The sequence below is a fragment of the Eufriesea mexicana genome, unplaced genomic scaffold, assembly GCF_001483705.2.
Source record: "Eufriesea mexicana isolate 0111107269 unplaced genomic scaffold, ASM148370v2 scaffold3653, whole genome shotgun sequence".
Lineage (NCBI taxonomy): Eukaryota > Metazoa > Arthropoda > Insecta > Hymenoptera > Apidae > Eufriesea > Eufriesea mexicana.
Window position 1 is genome coordinate 299,389 of NW_016911671.1, and position 19,752 is coordinate 319,140.

The 19,752-nt window shown below is 35.3% G+C and overlaps 4 protein-coding genes across 6 annotated transcripts in view; 2 read left to right on the forward strand and 2 right to left on the reverse strand.

The window, feature by feature from the left end:
* The first annotated feature begins 1,988 nt into the window (after window positions 1–1,988).
* On the forward strand, window positions 1,989–12,163 carry LOC108551059 (sodium-dependent nutrient amino acid transporter 1). Its single transcript, XM_017905059.1, has 12 exons — window positions 1,989–1,997; window positions 6,278–6,364; window positions 6,575–6,658; window positions 6,733–6,982; window positions 7,873–8,110; window positions 8,290–8,664; window positions 9,020–9,209; window positions 9,497–9,673; window positions 9,768–10,044; window positions 10,125–10,219; window positions 10,312–10,517; window positions 11,001–12,163. The coding sequence occupies exons 1-11, from the start codon at window positions 1,989–1,991 to the stop codon at window positions 10,483–10,485; spliced, it is 1,956 nt and encodes a 651-aa protein (XP_017760548.1). The 3' UTR covers window positions 10,486–10,517; window positions 11,001–12,163.
* LOC108551052 (uncharacterized) lies at window positions 12,138–13,516 on the reverse strand. The gene is made up of 5 exons (XM_017905052.1): window positions 13,475–13,516; window positions 13,046–13,398; window positions 12,493–12,769; window positions 12,329–12,406; window positions 12,138–12,218 (listed from the first exon to the last, which is right to left on the reverse strand). The coding sequence occupies exons 1-5, from the start codon at window positions 13,514–13,516 to the stop codon at window positions 12,138–12,140; spliced, it is 831 nt and encodes a 276-aa protein (XP_017760541.1).
* Window positions 13,517–14,259: 743 nt separating this feature from the next.
* LOC108551064 (sodium-dependent nutrient amino acid transporter 1) lies at window positions 14,260–19,326 on the forward strand. The gene is made up of 9 exons (XM_017905070.1): window positions 14,260–14,433; window positions 15,605–15,971; window positions 16,063–16,300; window positions 16,750–17,124; window positions 17,472–17,661; window positions 17,957–18,133; window positions 18,440–18,539; window positions 18,682–18,953; window positions 19,110–19,326. Exons 1-9 carry the CDS (start codon window positions 14,431–14,433, stop codon window positions 19,281–19,283), a joined length of 1,896 nt encoding a protein of 631 aa, XP_017760559.1. The 5' UTR covers window positions 14,260–14,430; the 3' UTR covers window positions 19,284–19,326.
* A 167-nt stretch (window positions 19,327–19,493) lies between these two features.
* LOC108551062 (sodium-dependent nutrient amino acid transporter 1) overlaps window positions 19,494–19,752 on the reverse strand; it is a 5,081-nt gene continuing 4,822 nt past the window's right edge. For all 3 annotated transcript variants that reach the window (XM_017905068.1, XM_017905069.1, XM_017905067.1), the window contains exon 10: window positions 19,494–19,705. In XM_017905068.1, coding sequence (XP_017760557.1) covers window positions 19,559–19,705 — 147 coding nt within the window. In that variant the 3' untranslated portion in view covers window positions 19,494–19,558. The remainder of the gene's footprint in view (window positions 19,706–19,752) is intronic.

Below are 19,752 nucleotides of genomic sequence, written 5' to 3' on the forward strand. Positions count from 1 at the left end.
AAGGATGTCTTTATTTTCAAGGATCAAGAACAGGAAAACTGCTTTGACCGGTCGTCCACAGAAACCTTGACCGTTCACTTTGCTCCTACTGGTTGGAGAATACTACGATTCCTGGTACGTAATACGTGTGGAATTCCCTAGCTCGTCTAACATGAAGATTTCAATAAGAAATGCCATCGACCTACGTCACTCCAACACAAATATGAAATCAGGATGTATAAATTCCGTATATAATGAAAATGAATACTTTCGAACAATGGAAGAACGAGAGATTAAGGAAATTTATTGGCTTTAAAACAATTTCGTTATTTTAAATTAATGTTCCATGAGGATGTAGGTGGTAATAAAAAGGACAAAAGGATATGAGACATTGAGGGATGACAGAGTTGCAATCGAGCAACCATTGTTTGAGTTTTTAACTTTTGTTTCATTATATGCTAACCGATATAGGTTTCCCTTTTATTGATGTACTGTGGTAGATGGTCAAGGATATGGTTACTTTATATAATGGCGTTGGCGATGGCTCCTGTATCCTGTGGCGAACCAAAATATTTTGATTATGGTACTTGATAAAATTCTTTGGTTTGATTTACTACTGTGTTAACTGCTAACGGAGGACAAAGAATAATTCGTAATTGCGACAAGGATGAGGAAATGGTACATTATCAATGGAATTATATTATATGTTATGTTGTTACATATTTACGTTGATAAAACAAAATTTCTATTTTTGATAAAGATTGCTTATCTGCCGAGGAAAATGTGTGAAGTTGAAGATAAGATTTTTCATGTTCTTTAAATTAAGAAATTTCGTAACAAAAGTAAGATCCAATGAGGTCGAAAATGTTCCAAAAACTATGGCGGAGTTAAACAAAGGACAGTATCTTTCGATTTAAATTTAGCGTCCGTACTTTTTGGCAATTTATTGTATATTCTTCATACAATGATACCAGATAAATGATTTTCGATGTGTATATCAGTATACCTATAAGTAATGCAAAAGAATTTTTTAACTAAGTAATTATTGTTGGAATTAACCAGTTTCCGGCAGATACAGCTGGTTTGCAGTTCACTTTCACCTGCATACATCTTCTTATCCCTTACCTACTGTCGAAGGTCGTTTAACGAGCCGACCATCATACCTGCGAATTTCCACAATTTGAAGCAGCGATAAAATTCAACAACATACAGTAAGTAACTATTTGTATCCAAAAAATTACCAATTCTACTTATAACAAAAGTATATGTTTAAAATAAAAATATTAAGATATTATATCTATAATATTAATACGATTAAATACAGTTAGAATTAAAGAAAAATTTCTTTCTATTCCAGTAAGCATACTTAAATTTTCACTTTTATATTTTTTTCAGAATAGTAAGACCATTTGGTACTGTAATAACTTTACAAGAAACTCTAAGGAAGAGAACACCTTTAAAACAACGTGACAATTTGTGACAACTCGAAAAAAATAGAGAAACCGTAGTCTTCGGTACAAGATTCATTCACCTCGACTTCCTCCTTCTTCGTTCGTTTTCCCAGTATCCTTTCATATCAAATAGGCAATGCAGTTCACATTCATCCGTTCTCCGACAAGGCTGTAGCTCAAACAAAGTTTGTTAGAATATTTCGTCCTCATGGTAATTTTTTGGTGTAAGGGAGGGGGCAAAGAGGAAGGGATAGAAGGCGGTGTGAATAAGGTAAGAAACGGGAACTGCGTTTCCCCCATTCCGATCGAGTTTAGGTTCGCAATCCCTACTTCGATTACTTTCCTGTCAAGCGTATCGCAGCTGATCGGAAATCAGTTGTCGTCTGATCCTCGTGAAGGTAATGTACCTGTCGCGATCGTCGCTATAGATGTCACAGTGTTATAAGTTCGAGATCTTCCGCGCGTTTCTCGTCGTCGAAACTCATTGTCATCCGCCTGATCGGATATCCGGTGTTCCTCCAACGCCTTGTGTCAAAACTTCCCGGTGATTCCATCAAGATGAAGAAGGTATTGTGCTTTTAGTTGAAAATTTGTGTCAGATAGTTAGATCGATACAAAGCGTCGTTCTTTTAAGTCAATCTTTGAACACAGTGGACTCTATAACATCAAAAAGAATCTCAGATACTATTGTTTTCCCTGTCTTTGTTTTCCTTTTCTTTGTTATCTCGGCACTTCAACCACGGAGGATAGTTGATATAAGTAAACGTACGCTTGACATTTTAATCATTCAGATTCTGGATAAAATCAGAAGTAAATTACACTTTATATCCAATTTAAAAAATTTATTTAAGAAAATATTTTAAACACAATAAATTAATATTTTTTTAATTTTCTTATTTACTGAGGAGTTTCTTGACGATCATGTGATGAGAATTGACACGTGCCACTGAAGCCAACACAATAGGAGTAAAATGTTACACGAATGCATTTCATAAGATAACGTGGGACTAGTTACACTGACATTTAGATCTGAAAGTTGCATGGTGCATCATCGGCGGAGATTTGTTCGTTTATCGTTAGGTTTCTTCTTTAGTTTTAGAAATTAAAATTCAAAACTGATTTGTTCTACGAAAAATTGTTCACTAATCAATTGTTTAACTTCTCAAGAAGAATATTTCAACAAATGTATCATTCTTCAAAACATATGTTACTTTTTTTATAACTCTTTTCTAGAAAGAAGATCGAATCATTTTACCACAGTTGTAATTTAACTTATCAACCAATTTGTTACCTTTTAGTGAGAAAAGAAGTTCATTCTTCTTAATCATCCGAGAGCAAGATCGATTGAAACCACTCTGGGTTTTTTACATCATTGAACAATTTATCCCTCGAGAGATACTTGATTTTCAATTTCGTAGTTATCCATAACAGGAAAGATTATATTGATAGAATATTACCAAATCTTAATGAACTTTTCAAGCAACTGTTTTCATCATTTTCTTTCGAGTAGCGTTTATGACATTTTTTCTTCACTGTCGAATCAGTTTAAAAACTGTAGTTCCATTCATAAGTCGTTAAACACGAGGTAATTTTAAAGAGAACATATTCTAAGATAGATTTATGTTGTAATGGATGTAGTTAGTTTGCCTTTTGTTCTAGATTCTTATGATTATGCAAAGACTAGTGATAGCACGTCACCTACACAAACTCCTAATTTTTCTTTCTATTTCTTTGAAAGTATATTATTTTTTCTTTCCTCTTACGTTTTTTGTTTATATTGAGAACATAGCGTATAATTTTATATCACTTTTAATATATTTATGACAATTATGTCAATTTATCCTTGTTCTAAATATAACTCGCAAAAGTCTTCTGAATCGAATTAACTATAAATAAACAACGAAGTTGTAAAGAAATTCACGCGATTCCGATATTCCTATTCATTCACAACATTTTTTGTATTATGTTCAAAATGAACTGGTTCTTTGTTCCGTGTTTTCGAGGTGAACAGGTTGTAGTGGGTGACGTAGTCATCATAATCATCAGATTATTGTGGTAAAATAAGTTTAATCGTCAAGGTGAAACTCAATTGTTCTTTTCTTTGTCATCAGGAAGATTTCTGCAATCTAACGGGTTAATATACAGTTCTATGAAATTTCCTTGTCTGTCTTGGAGGGAAATTTTTCTAGAGTTTCGTCAAGACGTACTCTTCAAGCAATTCCTTGGACGCACAATAAACTAGAAATGAATTTCACAGAAATTGGTTTTAATTTAAGGCAGTGTTTCTAAAATTTCTTTTTAAGATTTTACTCCATATACCTTTATAAATAAATTAAAGCGATGGTTTAAAAATAGTGAAAGCATTGTATCAAGATCAGATATTCGTCACTATTCAAGGACTTACATAAAGGCGTACACGTGCATGTGAAAGTCTAAAAATGTTATTAAACGCCGAATAAGAACAAGATCAACCATTAGAATCCTGAATTTGTTCACGATGAGGCTATTTGACAGAAGAAGATGATGACCGAGATTTATACTTCATGTATATGCGTAATCGAATTGGATGAATCACAAGCAAAACTTATTTCTGCTTAATTGAAAATCAATACTCTTTTTAAAAGATACATATATCAAATAATTCTTGACACTTATTTTACAGGTGTGAAAATCATCTTTTATCTCTTGTTCTCGTTTTTTAAACGAAATTTCAGTTATTTCTCTAATTTGTTATACCAAAATATTCTAATATCCTAATTTAGAAATTTTTATAAGAATAATTAGAGAACGTAATTGGCGAAAATTCATCCTAAATCAGTTGAATATCTCGAGATTTATGATCGAGATCTTAAACATAAGTGAAGAGAAATTGTCAAAAAAACGTGGACATCCGGAAATCTCTGGAGGCGTCAAATCGTCTGAAGAATCCAGTAATACATGTTATTACGTTTATCATTATGAAATGATTGTACAGCCGTTCGGCCAACTTCTTTTATGCAATAGAACATAATAATCGACCTGTACCAGAGGCTACAGTTCCCTGGTATAATAAGAATACACAAGGTATCCGCATGAAATAAACAAAAGTACCTGAGTTCTTCCTCAAAAGGAATTAATCTTCGAGTTCGTTTTACTAAAAGGATTGAAATGAAGTCATTTCTGGTATCGCTATCTTAATTCCACGAAGTGGAAAATCATTGTGAGATGGAAAAAGATCGTTTCATCTATCACTTGTAATTTAAATTTAAATTCTCAGAAGTTATAAGGCTCTCTTATCACGGTAATTATTAGACGATTATGTATTTTTGATTTAATGAAAGTATTAATGATAGTATGTGAGAATATTACAAATTGTTTAATGGATATTACAGAATATTTCTATGTATGCAATCATTCGGTGAAGGAAGAATTATAAGAAGTGACATGGGATTTAATATAAAATTTAACATAGGATTTAACGAAACGCAACGGTAGTGATGAAGAAACGAAATTTTGAACAAAGGCTTCGTCAGAATTTCTGCTAATTATTATTCATAATTCTCCTGCTATAACTTTCGTCAAGAGGTCTAAGGCAATAACGGTTAGAAATCGGATCACTATATTAAATTACAACGGATTGGAATCGTGATTTTTTATTATCATTCAATAAATCATAGCACTGATACTTTGTATGCAACTGTATTCATAATCGAGTCGCTGTCACGTTAATGGTTCGCTGAGTAGATTCTTGACGAGTGTCAAGAAAATGTTTTGAAATACCGTTCGATGATTTACGACGTGGTAAAATGTTTATATCGTCGCTTAATTCCGCGACGATCGAGCATTGTTAGAGGTATGCAGCACTGGCATAATTATGTTTATCCGCATGATATCGTGGCACCTTGAAGTAACAATTACAAGAATAATTGCGCGATACTGTGCTTCCGCTTATTCCAGTAAGCATTTTCTTATTTGACAATTTCGAAGTTTGTAATTTTCTTTTCTTCCTTTCTCAGCTGTGATTGGAATAAGTTTCGGATCGCCTTACGATGCTATTACAAAATTTCAAGCATATGTATTACATTTGCATATTATCAAGGAATACGAGAAGCTCGTGATTTATCTTAAGAGCATAATATAATTAAATAACGATATTGGAATAATGCTAAGTTTATATCTTAAAATCTTAGCTGTTTGAGCTTTTTCATTAACTATGATTTGTCATCAATTTCATTCATGGATGCTCCTAAAAATTTCGTATCATAGTTGACATTTTTAAATCTATTATCAAAATAATTACAGAACAATATTTATTTAAATTTTATAATGTAAATAAATATTGTTTTAAATTTAATTTAATATTTATATAGTTTTTATCAACCTGCCATTGTTCATTGTAACGATAAATACATTTAAGGAGAAAGAATTAGGAGCGCAAACAGTTAAGATACATAATGGTGTTTTAATACTGTTAAAAAATTTGAAAGTATTAGATTTTATTTAGGAGGAATGATGTATAGTAAAAGTGATTGGAACACCATGCAATTTTGTTCACTCCGTGTATGTACATCAAGAGATGTAATTTGCAACTTGCGTCGCGTGTAATATTTCAGACCATGGAAAGTGTCCTTGCGAGGTAAATAGGAATGGCTATGTAGAGATATAAGTTGTCTCGTGTCATGGTTCTTTTCGAGCTACGCAATGAGACTGTGATAGTGTATTTCGCAACTGAAAACACAATAAATGATAATATGAGCCATTTGTTTGGAAAATAATTGGCGGAATACACTTTGTATCATCGATATAAATCACTGCATCGCTTAATGATCTAAACGATCACTAATAATCAGTCAGTAATTTTCTTGTAGCAAGGACAACAGAATGCTGCTTTCATTGGAGATGATGGCCATGTGACTACTGATTTTCAACATCCCACAAGAGGTGACGATAACAAGGTAACTAATTAATATTTAGATTTGCGTAACATACAAGGTATGCAAATTATATAGCATCAAAAATGTTAAGTTTTCAAAATTATGGGAATTGCGGAAAACTTCTGATTGTAATTCCTAATAATCCCAAATTCATATTTTTATAAAATATTGTAAGAATAAAAATTGGTAAAATAAGAAATAGAGATTTACAAGGTTTCATTTTGGTTTCAGTATGAAGACAATTCCTTCAGCTTTAATTATGAAATTCAGGAGGATCGCAAATTGCCACTTTCCTTGTCGCTATCGGAGGAAACAGTAGGTTCAATAAAGCCCCGAGGAATTATCGCAGTTATTTAACAACGATCTTTCTTTTTTCAAATTTTCGACAGTCTATTAATGAAAACGAAGTGGAGAGAGCTACTTGGGGTAATGGATTGGAATTCTTGATGTCCTGCATCGCCATGTCCATAGGTCTTGGCAACGTTTGGCGATTTCCATTCACAGCTTACGAAAATGGCGGAGGAGTATTTTTAATACCTTACATTATCGTTCTATTTCTTGTTGGAAAGCCGTTTTATTATTTGGAGATGATCATGGGACAGTTCTGCAGCAGATCTTCAGTAAAAATGTGGGCAGCAGGTACGAAACTGCATTAAATTTAACATGAAGATAATAATAGGATAATATAAATAACAAACTTCTATCTTTTATGGATGAATTTAGTATGAATGAGTCTCGTAAAATGCTCTTGAAAGTTTTGTAAGGCGATTTAGTATCAATTTGATAGTTCAAAAATTAGATTCGTTATCGAGTTAAAGACAATTGTGAAACATCCTTGTCTCTGTTCTTGCTAACTTCGGAAAAGCATTTTATCGACTTAATGTAATTGGAGACTCTTGTATCAGTATAGACTATAATAACCAATATTGACCTAGTATTTGTCGAAATGCTTCATCACAGTCCTACGGAGTACTCGAGGGTTAATTAGGTCTTGCCCGGTTTGGTCTCATTTCGCAATGCTGATTGACGAGTGATGAACCATCGAGGATGCCAAAGTTTGAGCAGGAAGTAAAAGACTGAGGACCGGTTTCGCAAGTCAAAGTCGTTTACTACCTGGATCGTATATCGGTGTGTGCTTGGTGTAACAGGTTTAAATTATGGGTTAAATTACGCCTCGTAAATCATTATTGTTTCGACTCAAATACATGGATCTGATACTCGTGTTATTTTACGGTACGTCAATCGTCATTGGAAGATAAAAAGAAATATGGTTGAAATGTAGATAAATGTTAGAGTATATAGAACATCGGACATACAAATGAAAAATTCGTAATTTAGAAAAATTTTTAATTAATATTCCTTGTAGAGGAATAGAGTTGAATCTATATGTGTTTGTACATTCAAAATATACATGTTAATTACCAATTACCTCCGACGAGGTAATTCGAACAAGTTAGGTTTCTAATGAATTATCAAACATTGTTCTATAAATATCGTACCATTATTAAGATTTAATTATTTAATTGCAGCACCTGGACTTCGAGGAGTCGGCTGGGCTCAGATGTTCTCCATGCTCGCGGTAGGGACCTATTATTGTTCATTGATGTCGATAACACTGTACTACCTAATTGGAAGCTTCCAATCCCATCTTCCATGGTCCACGTGTTTGGAAGAATGGGGAAATTCTTGCGTCAATTCAGAAGGCTCTTATAACATAACCGAACGAAATGGCACCAATATGATAAGTTCCGCTGAACTTTATTTTAGGTAATTCTTCTTTCAAAATTAATATATATTTATAATATCCATAGTATCTATAATATTTCCAATCAATTCCGAATTATAAAATTAGAAAGTTCGAAACGATGATGATCACATCGTTACATCGCATTGCGCGGAATTAATATTAATCGACTGGCTAAAATCTTCTTTTTTTTTATCGACAGAAAAATCGTGTTGAAAGAAAAACAAGATATCAACGATGGTATTGGGCTGCCAGATTGGAGGCTAACGATTTGCCTGCTCGTCGCGTGGGGCTGCATATTTGCTGTCTTAGCACGTGGCGTGAAGAGTTCAGGGAAAGCGGCCTATTTCCTCGCGATCTTTCCTTACATCATCATGATAAGTTTGCTGATCAGAGCGGTAACCCTGGACGGTGCCGTGAACGGGATCATTTTCTTCATCAAACCGAATTGGGGGAAGCTGTTCGATGCGCAAGTCTGGTACGCGGCTGTTACACAGTGCTTCTTTTCACTGTCGGTGTGCTTCGGTGGTGTCGTCATGTACTCGTCATACAATGACTTCAGACACAATATATACAGGTTACTTCTTGAGATTTTTTTCATAAAATAATAAATTAGTCGGGTAACTAGGACAACTAACAATTGAAGTTTATTAAAATCTTGGACACCCTGTATATAATAAATTTCACTTGAACCTGAATTACGGATGTTCAAGGAAATCAGTGGAACGAAAACATAGTCACCTCGATTTCTTTTGAAACTCTTATCTTTCAGGATCAAGAACTTTTTTAAATGCCAGGCTAATTAAACCGAGTTTTCTGCGTTAATTTTATCACGGTATCTGAATCTAACCCGTGGCTTAATGGTCAAAACGATGCTAAAAACCTCATACGAATAGGATTTATATTTGACGGCTCTCTCATATTTGTTTTAGAGACGTCATAGTTGTAACTACGTTGGATACATTCACCAGTTTAATAGCTGGTTTCACCATTTTTGGTATCCTTGGAAATTTAGCTCACGAACTGGACACTGAGGACATCAGCAATGTTGTACGTGGTGGAACCGGTCTTGCTTTCGTCTCTTATCCAGATGCCATAGCGAAGTTTACTGTTCTACCGCAAGTAAGAAATCTAGTACACGTTTATGTACTATGTAACAACCATTTTCTTTTACGAAAAAGTGCTGCTCAAAGAGATAATAAATACACAGTGACGAAGAGATGATTGGCAGCTTTTTATCACTTTTAGTTATCCTATGTTATCTTCATAATATTTTGTTATTGTATTTTTATTATTTCTTGTCCGTATTCTATAATTAATTAATTATATAAAATTAATATATAATTAATATATATAATATAATAAATAATATAAAAAATAAGATTTTTAACTATTTTTACAATTTTTAGGTATTTTCAGTGCTCTTCTTTCTGATGCTATATGTACTCGGCATCGGGAGCGCCATCGCGCTAGCTGGGGCGCTTATCACCATTATCAGCGATCAATTTCCAAATTTGGATCACTTGTATATCGTGCTTGGCACAGTTACTTTCGGATTTGGTGCCGGTGTTATTTACTGCACACCTGTAAGCGTTATCATTAATTCCCTCGTTACATTATCGCCAGAGAAATGCGCCGAATGTTTCCAACTAATTGATCCACGTCTTTGTATATCTACAGGGTGGTCAGTTCATGCTGGAATTAGTCGACTATTATGCAGGTTCCTTCATAGTGTTCATCTTAGCCACACTGGAAATAACAGGTGTTTTTTGGGTGTACGGTTTAGAGAATTTCTTGGACGACGTGGAATACATGTTAAAAAGAAGACCATCCTCTTACTGGAGGTTCTGTTGGGGTGTTGGTACTCCCCTTTTACTGGCTGTAATTCTAATTTATACCTTAGTCACTCTGAAACCCTTGACTTACAGCGGTATCTCCTATCCTGACAGTGCACATGGTACGTATTTATTTTATTATTGTCAGTATTATATAATATATAAAGTAAAAGTATAAAATTTTATCTGATATAATTTGTAGCTGCTGGATGGACCATTTGTGCCTTCGGTATCCTACAAATTCCCTTTTGGATGATTTACACTATGGTCTCTAAGAGAAATTTAGACTCGTTTGAAGTGTGTATAATAATTTGTTCTTTTTTCTCTTATGTAATATAACGAGAATTTTGTACATAACAAAGGTAGTAAAAATTAATAACATTTCACAGATGATTAAGTCAGCCTTCACACCGTCGTCGGACTGGGGACCGAAGAATTCCAAGGAGCTGGCCTCCTGGCGCGAATTTAAGGAAACCAAGAGGAAAATACGAGAAAAACGGGATTGTTCTAAAATTAAACAGTTCATCTATGTGATACTCTGTTGGGAGGATAAGCTCGTGTGATGAAAAGAAAAGGAACACTTCCCTCGTTTGTCGTAAATTTACGATGATTTGAATCTTATTTTGGTTGGGTGTTAAAAGATTTGTCATGGAAGATTAACTTCGAAAATGAATTTATCTATTTTGTCATTTATCACACTTGAAAGCCAAACAAATTTTACTTAGGTAGTGGATTATTAATTATATCTTTCAAATCTAAGAAACATAATATGTGCTATACATAATTTGACATAATATTATTTAACGGAACAAAAGTAGAAGGGATTATAATTCGAGTGAAAGACGAATAGAATTTTTAAGATAAAATGTCTTTCATGTTAGATACGTTTATTTTCGGAGTGACTTCTTTCGACCCACCATTGCCGTCCTACAGATAAGTCGTACCCGCGTGTTTTCTCGTCGTAATCACATACAATATTTGCAAAAATACTATAAAGACTTATAGATTGATAAATCATACAGATGTTGCAAAACACGAGCATCCTTTGATATTAAGAAAGTTTATTTTCTTATTACAGGTAAAAAGAGAATTGACGAGTCCTTAACCCCTTTGCTGTTACGAAACCATATAAGAGTTTCAGTGTGGACCAGTATTACGTAGATCAGTATTATGTCACTGGATACTTTCTTATATAATCTTTGGAATTTCTCACTGAAGTAACTTAATGTACAGGGTGTCTCATTTTAAACAAAACGTAATTAAACAGGTGATATCAAGAAACGTTCCAAACAGGAATGTCTAGTAGGAGCATAGTCTTCGTTTCTAGGTGTATGCGCTTATCAAAGTGATCTACATATAGTGATCTTTGATTTTTAAAGTGAAATTATATATTTCGCTGTAACTATCAATTTATAATGCGAGGTTTTATCAAAAGTAGTTATATATTTTTCTAATTTCAAAAGCAAAGAGTTTGAGACTAACCATTTTGTCTTATTTGGTAGTTCTAGTGTTAATTGTAGTCTACTACATTTGAGTGTGACGCGCTTTTTGATATTATCAATAACTCAAACAATACTCGAGTTTGTTAATTAAGAAAGCACACTCTGTACGATTGGAGTTACATGTCTAAAAATTAAAAATATGTTTAACCCACCGCTGTCTGTATGGCACCTATGATTTTAATTCTATCTCACGATAGTTTTACAAAGTAGAATAAATTAGTCTATTACTTACAGCATTTACCATCATATTGACCACATGATTTACAAGCTTCCTAATTAATAAAATAAATTTTTATTTCATTCAAGACCAAAAGGATTAAAACGACGATCGAGTGAAATAATATTACGAGAAATAATTAACAATGTGGAGGTGGTATCGGATATTCGTCGTTCTCAAACGAAACAAACTTCCTTCCAGCATCGTAAAAAGCAGTATTAGATTATAGTAAAGAAACAAAGCCTGAAGATTAAAGTTCAGAAATTAATTTCTGTGACTCAGATACTGTAACTACCCCTAGAAAGCATTTGAATGAACGCTACTTACTAATGTTTTAACATACGCGCAGCAGACGTAAGGACAGCGTTTGATATTTCTTAATAAAAAGTATTTATAGTTTTCTCATTTTTATAACGATCACAAATTGTTAATCCATCTAGAATAGTTTCGTGCAGCTGTCAACATTCGTTAATCGTGAAATTTTATTGTCTTTCGTTTATAAAAATCTCCAATCATCGAACAATCCCTCATCTCTTTCTTCATCTGCGTTCATCGAAGATGGCGCTTCATCTTCTTGCTTTAAAATTTTTTTCAAATGACGTAAGTGCGTTGTTAGAAATAGTTGCACCGATTTTTAGAGATGTACATTGATCTTTCAAAAATACAACTATTACACGTTGCGCTTACTCGTAACTTCATTTTTTCCCTCTCGATCATCAGCTCCAGTTCGAATTCCTTTCTTCTCTTTCCCATTTCTTCACAAATCTAAAATTTATCAAGGACGGAAATGATTGAAAGGATATTTTACAGAGTTATGTTTAAGAAGAATAATTATGTCATTGGTATTTAACTTTATAATTTAATAGCCAATGGCCAAGGTATTCTATGGGATCGAAAGGTTTCTTCGCGATGATTTCTCGAAGGGCTTGCGCCAAAGGCTTGCTGAGTAAACGTTTCAAATAAAGTCCATCAAAAGATAAGTGATCATCAGAAGAAGAAGGCAAAGACACGAGAGAATCGTTTTCTTCTAGGCCTTTTATTTCCAAATCGCATAATCTTCGTAACTCTTTTATTTCTTCAATGGTAAATCCCATCGCGTTTAGAAGCCTATACAAAAATGGCGCCTCTCTTCGATGTAAATAATCGCATAATTAATCTGAAGAATTATCCATTAGACCAATCATTAGAAGACAATGAAATTCTTATCTGGTATCGTTAAATTCGAATTCAGTTAAACTCGTATTTCCTATACCTTTGTTAATACTATAATGCTGTCGATATCACCGATATCATCACGTAAAGTACTAACGCATATTAAAATTAAGTACTTCCGATTTAAATAATTTATATCAAACCATTATATATCTGTTAAGATACAATTATAACGTGAGTTAATTCTCTCACCTGTGAAATTCATCGGTGAAACCAATTTTAAGAAAAGTATTTATGAAACTCTGACTCATTGATTTCTCGCGCAAGAACTTCTCGATTTCTTCTCGAGGATTTGAAATTTCTTCTGACTTATCCGTTTTTTCAGCTGCGTTTTCAGGTTCTTCGTCGAATTTCAACGTTTCTTCCTTATATTCCTCGGGCTTATGTTTTTTGTCCTCGATTAAAGCTCTTTCTATTTCTTCTTTCGTGATTTCCAAGTTCTTCAGTATTCCCCTTGCTTCCTCGCTAATTTCCTCGGGCTTTCGTTCCTCCAATTTGTCCAAGTCTGACTGGCTTACACCATGTTTCTCCAACGTCGTCTTCAGCTGATCATAACGAGTATCAAGTAATTAATACCGAAGTATATCGTTCTATTAAACGATTCTCTAAATTATATAATACTTCTCCCAATTTTGTCTTTCTCTCATCTTCATTGGACTCCATGATCGATCTCTTTCCAAGGTTATGATCCTTTTCTTCCCTTTAGCCCCTCTGCGCCTCTTAAAGAGTTATTCTAGCTTGCAACGCTAACTTCGCGATGCCTATTTCTAAACGAATAAATGATGTATTGAAACAATTTTACAGGCTTCCACCCTACCCAAATTTTTAGGTATTGAAACGACACTATCCAGTATCCAGTAATTGGAGCAAATAGGGGTTGAGTATTATTTCGCATCATACTTACGAAAAAATCAGAAGAAAATCTGTTATAACTAAATAATAGGAGGAAAAATTCGAATACCAGTCATATTTTGACATCCTAAAATTGGTAGTACTACCATTAAAAGATGTCACAGTTATTACAAACGCAACTCCAATCTTTATCTATCCTGTTTTCGCAGGAAAACGTCTTTTGACTCAGGACGGTCCATGGACCACCAAATTAACGTACAAACAGGAGCAAGGAAATAGTCCTTTCTGGCACGGTATCTTGTTAACAATTAGCTAAGAAGGAAGATTAGTTCGTCAAGAAAGAAGATTAGTTCGTGTCTCGTTCAAGAGGTTAAACCTTTCCATCGAATTCCTCTTTGCCCCTGATCGTTAAAATATCGTCGGCGAACGTGTCCCCTTTGGAAGAATCGTTATCAGAGCGGTGTGCACGAAGCTACAACGCAATCTAGCTGTTGGGATCACGATCGCTTTATCACCAAGGTTCCTCGAGTGTTCGTCGGGGGTATAAGATCGACACACATTTCACGATATAAGAACAAACGCGCGATGTCGATCGCGACTTCCATCGCGAGCTGAGAGATCGCGATCCCGAAATCTTATCGCGGCCTTTCCTTCGTTTCGTCAACGCTCGAAGAACGTTCTTTGTCTTCGTTGTGGTCGTTTTGTCGCGACGTTGACAAGAGAAAATGGTGAGTGACGTTATGGTGGTTCTATTCTACGAGTCGCCATTGTGATGTAAGCTTCCGAGAGGATTCATGGTGTATGAGTGTTGGTCCCATTTTGCGAGATTTGAGAGCGAGTCGTTCCATTTTACGAGTCTCTGTCATTATGATATAGGCTTTTGAGGGGCTTCATGGTGTAGAGTATCCGCGTGATCTCGATGGCGAACTGGAAGTTTGCGTTTCTAAAACCCTTGTTACACTTGTTCGTTTCGTTAATTTTTGAGGAAAGTTCTTTGTCTTTGTTGTGGTCGTCTTTATCGCAACATTGCACAGGAAAGAAAGGTTGAACGTTTCACGATGAGATAAGCGTAAAGATATCGTTGATCTGTAGTCCTCTACGAGTCATTGTTAAGCACTGCCCATTTTCGGCTCCCATGATTATCTAGTGTTTACATTTAAATAATTTTTAATGGTGATTCATTAATTTTTATTCATTGCTTTCCTTCTTCGTATCTTGGAATTGGCGTACTTGTCAAATACGTGATCTTAGTCTATGACGTCTATGATGTTTATAACCTACCCTATCGTGTTCAATCTTAACCTCTTCAAGCAGCTCCGAGTTCCTCGAAGTACATTCACCTTAGTAAAAATTAGTCGGTATACCATGTATTCAACATTTCTAATTTCAAAGAAACCCAAATCTTTCATCTTGTGCATCTCATTATCGTTCTCTCTTTGGTACATCGACGAACGTCCTCGAGGCACTAGTCACACTCTATCCTCGACTCAGAGCTGTCTCAATAGGATACGATATCCTAGGAACCAAGACAGAATTCTTTGCTCGTACGAAAAATGTGATTTTCTCTTTGACTTTCCCAGATCTCTGGTATATTTACTCTAGCCAATCGAACGATATCGGATACTCGAGTTGGGGTAGAAGAAATCCAGCGAAACCAGGCGTTTAGAAGCACCCAGTATTCGCAATCCGCCTATCACGAAAGCCGTAGGAAGCGATAAACGGCTTTGATTGTATTTTTGTCAGGGAGACACCCGTGATAGCGAGATTTTACTCACGCGATAACAGCTGTTCTACGTTAGCAGAGAGCTTAAAACCTAATTCGTCGCTATCTAGGCGTTAAACTCGAAGGATTGACTGTTTTATCGTAACGAACGATTCGTAATTTATGATGTTCCGTAGGATGACGGAGGCTATCAAAATCTGGCGTTTGCCATGGACGAAACGGGGAGAGAGAAAACGAACGAGCCAAAGAAGTCGGTCTTGGGATGTGCGGAAACGGCTAAGGAAACGGAAGCACCAGAAGCGAGGAGTACCTGGAACAACGAAATAGAGTTCCTGATGTCCTGTATAGCGATGTCGATCGGTTTTGGAAACATCTGGAGGTTCCCTTTTACTGCTTACGAGAATGGTGGAGGTGTCTTCTTGATACCCTACATCATCGTCCTGTTCCTCATTGGCAAACCATTTTATTATCTGGAGATGATCCTTGGACAGTTTTCCTCATCCTCGTCCATCAAAATTTGGAACGTTTCGCCAGCGTTCTGTGGTAAATTGAACGATTAGAATCGTCTAGTTGTGTCTTATTATCAATGATGATCTTGATCATTGTGTCTTGATACCGAGGGTTATCATTTTAGGCATTGGATGGTCCCAATTCTGCTCGAACGTGGCTCTGATGACGTATTATAGCTCGCTGATGGCACTGACGCTTTTCTTCTTCATCGCGTCGTTCTCTGCTGAGTTACCTTGGGCTAAATGCAGAGACGAGTGGAAGGATTGCGTCGATTCGGGGCGAACGATCGATGATAACAAAAGCTACGTTGCCTTGTTCTCTGCCGAGGAGCAACGTAGAAGTTCTGCCGAGCTCTATTTTCTGTAAGTTGTTAGTAATACTTTTGGTAATTTGCTTACCAGGACAATTTAAGTCCAGTATAACTAACATTGAAGTTAAGAGGAATTAAATTTTTCGATATTTAACCCTTTGTACTCGAGAGGCACCCTTCAGTCGCCATTTAATAAAATTTCAAAAATCGATATTCATTAATACGTCAAATTTAAAATAATGTAACAGTGTGCGAGGTATCAAAATGAAATAATTCTACGTGTTAATTATTATACGATTTCTTATTTAGTGCTCGAAAAAGTATCGTCAGCTTTATAGCAGAACTTCGAATTCCTACTCTTCTTTAGTCAAAAAAGCGTCAAGTGCAAAGGGTTAATTCTACTGCTACTGACGTTGAAAGCTAGAAAGATTAAATTAGTCGATATGAAAAATAAGAGAGACTAAGTGAAAAAATAAGACGTATTTCACATGACAATTTCAGCAAGGTGGTCCTGAAAGAGAAGGATAACATAAACGACGGAATTGGGTTGCCAGATTGGAAGCTAACGTTGTGTCTGCTCATCAGCTGGCTCTCGGTTATCCTCATCACGTTCAAGGGTGTGAAAAGTTCCGGGAAAGCTTCCTATTTTCTCGCAATTTTCCCCTACATTGTCCTAATCGCCCTTTTAGTCAGGGCAGTGACCCTGGAAGGCGCTGGGACAGGGATCCTCTTCTTCGTCACCCCGAAATGGTCGAAACTCTTGGAGCCCACTGTTTGGTACGCTGCTGTGACACAGTGTTTCTTCTCTCTTTCCGTCTGTTTCGGTCCTATTATAACATATTCGTCACACAATAACTTCAAACACAACATATACAGGTAAGACACGAATATTCTTATTAGACTCAGCTAGATTATCATCTCGTTATAACTTCGTGCAACTTATATTCCTGATTTCGTTTCGAAGAGGAGCCTATCTGACAAAGTCGTGTATCGAGATTTATTCAAAGACGAAATTTTTCTTCGTTTGTAAAATCGCGGTATCGTTCAAAATTCGTTCTTCGAGATACTCGTGAAACGAGGCTGTAAATATTCTTAATCCTTCCAGGGAAATTATATATTTGTGTGCATCGTATATGGCTGTTAGGTGAAAGATATGCACATGTGGTTATTTTCTCAGTGATGTAATTCCCGAGGACGAGATTTGAGTGAACCTGATGTTCCAGGGACGCACTTATCGTGACTAGTTTAGACACCCTAACAAGTTTCATAGCTGGATGTACGATTTTTGGGATTTTGGGGAACCTGGCACACGAGATGGATATAGAGGATATCGACAAAGTGGTGAAATCTGGAGCTGGACTGGCGTTCGTCTCTTATCCTGACGCCATAGCCAAATTCGATTTCTTACCTCAGGTAAATAAGTCAGAATTATTTAACTAAATTTAATTAATCGTACTTAAATTTGTATGGTGAAAATAAATAGTTATACGTATAAAATTATTTATATAACTTTCATGATTATTCAACCTCTTTTACTGAATCAAATAAAATGATTAATTTTAGATATTTTCTTTTTACTGCTATCTAAAGTATGCAGTTTCATCAATTTTCTCGGACTACCGAAAAAATCTTCTCTTTTTTGTTCTTTCTTATGTTTCTGTATTATTTTTTATTTTTACCTCAGGAAAGGTATAATTATATTTTATAGTTATTCTCAGTGCTGTTTTTCGTGATGATGTTTGTCCTCGGAGTGGGCAGTATCGTAGGAATGGTCTCAGGAGTGGTGTCTTCCTTAAAGGAAAAGCTACCACACGTGGAAATCTGGAAAATCGTGGTTCCTGTTTGTACCATAGCATTCGCCGTTAGTACGGTTTATGTCACTCCGGTACGTATCTTCTGAATCTTCAAAATTTTATTGTTCATTTTACCACTCCCTTTTTCCTAATTTTCAACTTCATAAACATAATTAGCCTGAAAGAAATTTAATTGGTATAAACATATTCTTGGAATCTAATGAAAAACTCGATCGACATTTTCAACTAAAATAACGGTGAGCTAAAAAATTTGCATAAATATGGTAATTTCTAGTATTTGTCAGCTTTAGAAAGACTGGTAAAAGATACAATAATGTGGAGAGTATAAATAATTATTTTCCACTCTTAATTTGTTAATTAAATTTGTTTGAATACAGGGCGGGCAATTTTTATTGACGTTGGTCGATTACTATGGTACGTCATTTGTGGTCTTCATCTTAGCTTCTTTCGAAATTACCGCCATCACGTGGTTGTATGGTTTGTACCTTTTTTTACTGGAGAATTGTAATGAATTATGATTCTTTTCATTCATGAGTAAATGAAATTCCAAGTATTTAGAAGGAAAAGAATATAGATACCTGTACAGGTACCTGCTCATAGTCGAATAAATTTCTTTCAGGTATAGAACATTTTCTGGACGATATAGAATTCATGTTGGACAAAGAAACCAGCAGTTACTGGCGAATTTGCTGGTTCCTCGTGACACCGTTGATCTTAATAATAATTTTCATTTACACCGTCGCCACTCTATCTCCATTGACATACGGTGAAACAGAATATCCTGTCTCAGCTCACGCTGCTGGCACGGTTATACTTTGCTTCAGTATTTTCCAAATACCATTTTGGATGATCGTTGAAATGCTGAAGAACAGAGACTTGCCACTCTCACAGGTATCGCAGAAAATACCCTAAATTCTATTCTTCGTTCTTCTTCCTTATCAGTCTTTGATATTGTTAATATTTACTTTATATTTTTCCTCGGCTCTTTCGCTATGACTGTAAATAACATATCGCAATTATGGTCCTGTATAATTCTTCTGTTTGCAGAATTTAAAGAAGTCTTTCATGCCAACGTCACAATGGGGGCCCAGAGAAGACAAGTACAAGAAAGCCTGGCTTCGCTTCAAAGAAGAAAAAGAGATGGAAAGGAACTCCAGGACAAAATCCAAATGGCTCCGATTAATATACACTTTAATTCGTAAAAACGAAAAGAAAGATTAGAGACTGATGCCGAATCTCTTCGTACAAAATCATCTTCGATGCACCGAGCAAAGCAAAAATGATGTACTTCTCTGTTCCTTTTGCTTCGGCTCTTTGGTCTGAGAGTTACCGAAGCAGGATGAGAATTTAATATTTATTTATAAGAACGTAATATTTATAATACACTGTGTCTTTCGTAAAATCGATTAGACTTAGCTCTCGTTGATATGCATGCGACAATAGCGAAGAGAAACTTCTGAATTGAAAGAAACGTTTCCTCGACAGCGTGATCCCATTCAATCCTCTCCGATCAACATCGCAACGATCCTCGATCTCTTTTTGTCCAAATTCATCCTAGCTATTCGCTTCGCATCCTTGAATTCCTTCCACTTCTTGTATCTTATGGGATCCTTGGGACCCCAGCTGGGTGTCGGCTTCAGAATCTAAGATGAAAACGTGGAAATAAACGTTTGAGCAATTTTACTCTTTC

What these genes read in the sequence shown, in the direction of transcription:
- LOC108551052 (XM_017905052.1), bottom strand. Translation starts at nt 13,516, where the DNA reads ATGGAGTCCAATGAAGATGAGAGAAAGACAAAATTGGGAGAA. An exon ending in TTCACCGATGAATTTCACAG is followed by an intron (nt 12,770 to 13,045) that starts GTGAGAGAATTA and finishes TTTACATCGAAG; the next exon opens with AGAGGCGCCATTTTTGTATA. An exon ending in ATTGGCTATTAAATTATAAA is followed by an intron (nt 12,407 to 12,492) that starts GTTAAATACCAA and finishes GATAAATTTTAG; the next exon opens with ATTTGTGAAGAAATGGGAAA.
- LOC108551064 (XM_017905070.1), top strand. An exon ending in CGTTTCGCCAGCGTTCTGTG is followed by an intron (nt 15,972 to 16,062) that starts GTAAATTGAACG and finishes TTATCATTTTAG; the next exon opens with GCATTGGATGGTCCCAATTC. An exon ending in AATTCGATTTCTTACCTCAG is followed by an intron (nt 17,662 to 17,956) that starts GTAAATAAGTCA and finishes TATATTTTATAG; the next exon opens with TTATTCTCAGTGCTGTTTTT.
- LOC108551059 (XM_017905059.1), top strand. An exon ending in AGTAAAAATGTGGGCAGCAG is followed by an intron (nt 6,983 to 7,872) that starts GTACGAAACTGC and finishes ATTTAATTGCAG; the next exon opens with CACCTGGACTTCGAGGAGTC. An exon ending in TCCGCTGAACTTTATTTTAG is followed by an intron (nt 8,111 to 8,289) that starts GTAATTCTTCTT and finishes TTTTATCGACAG; the next exon opens with AAAAATCGTGTTGAAAGAAA.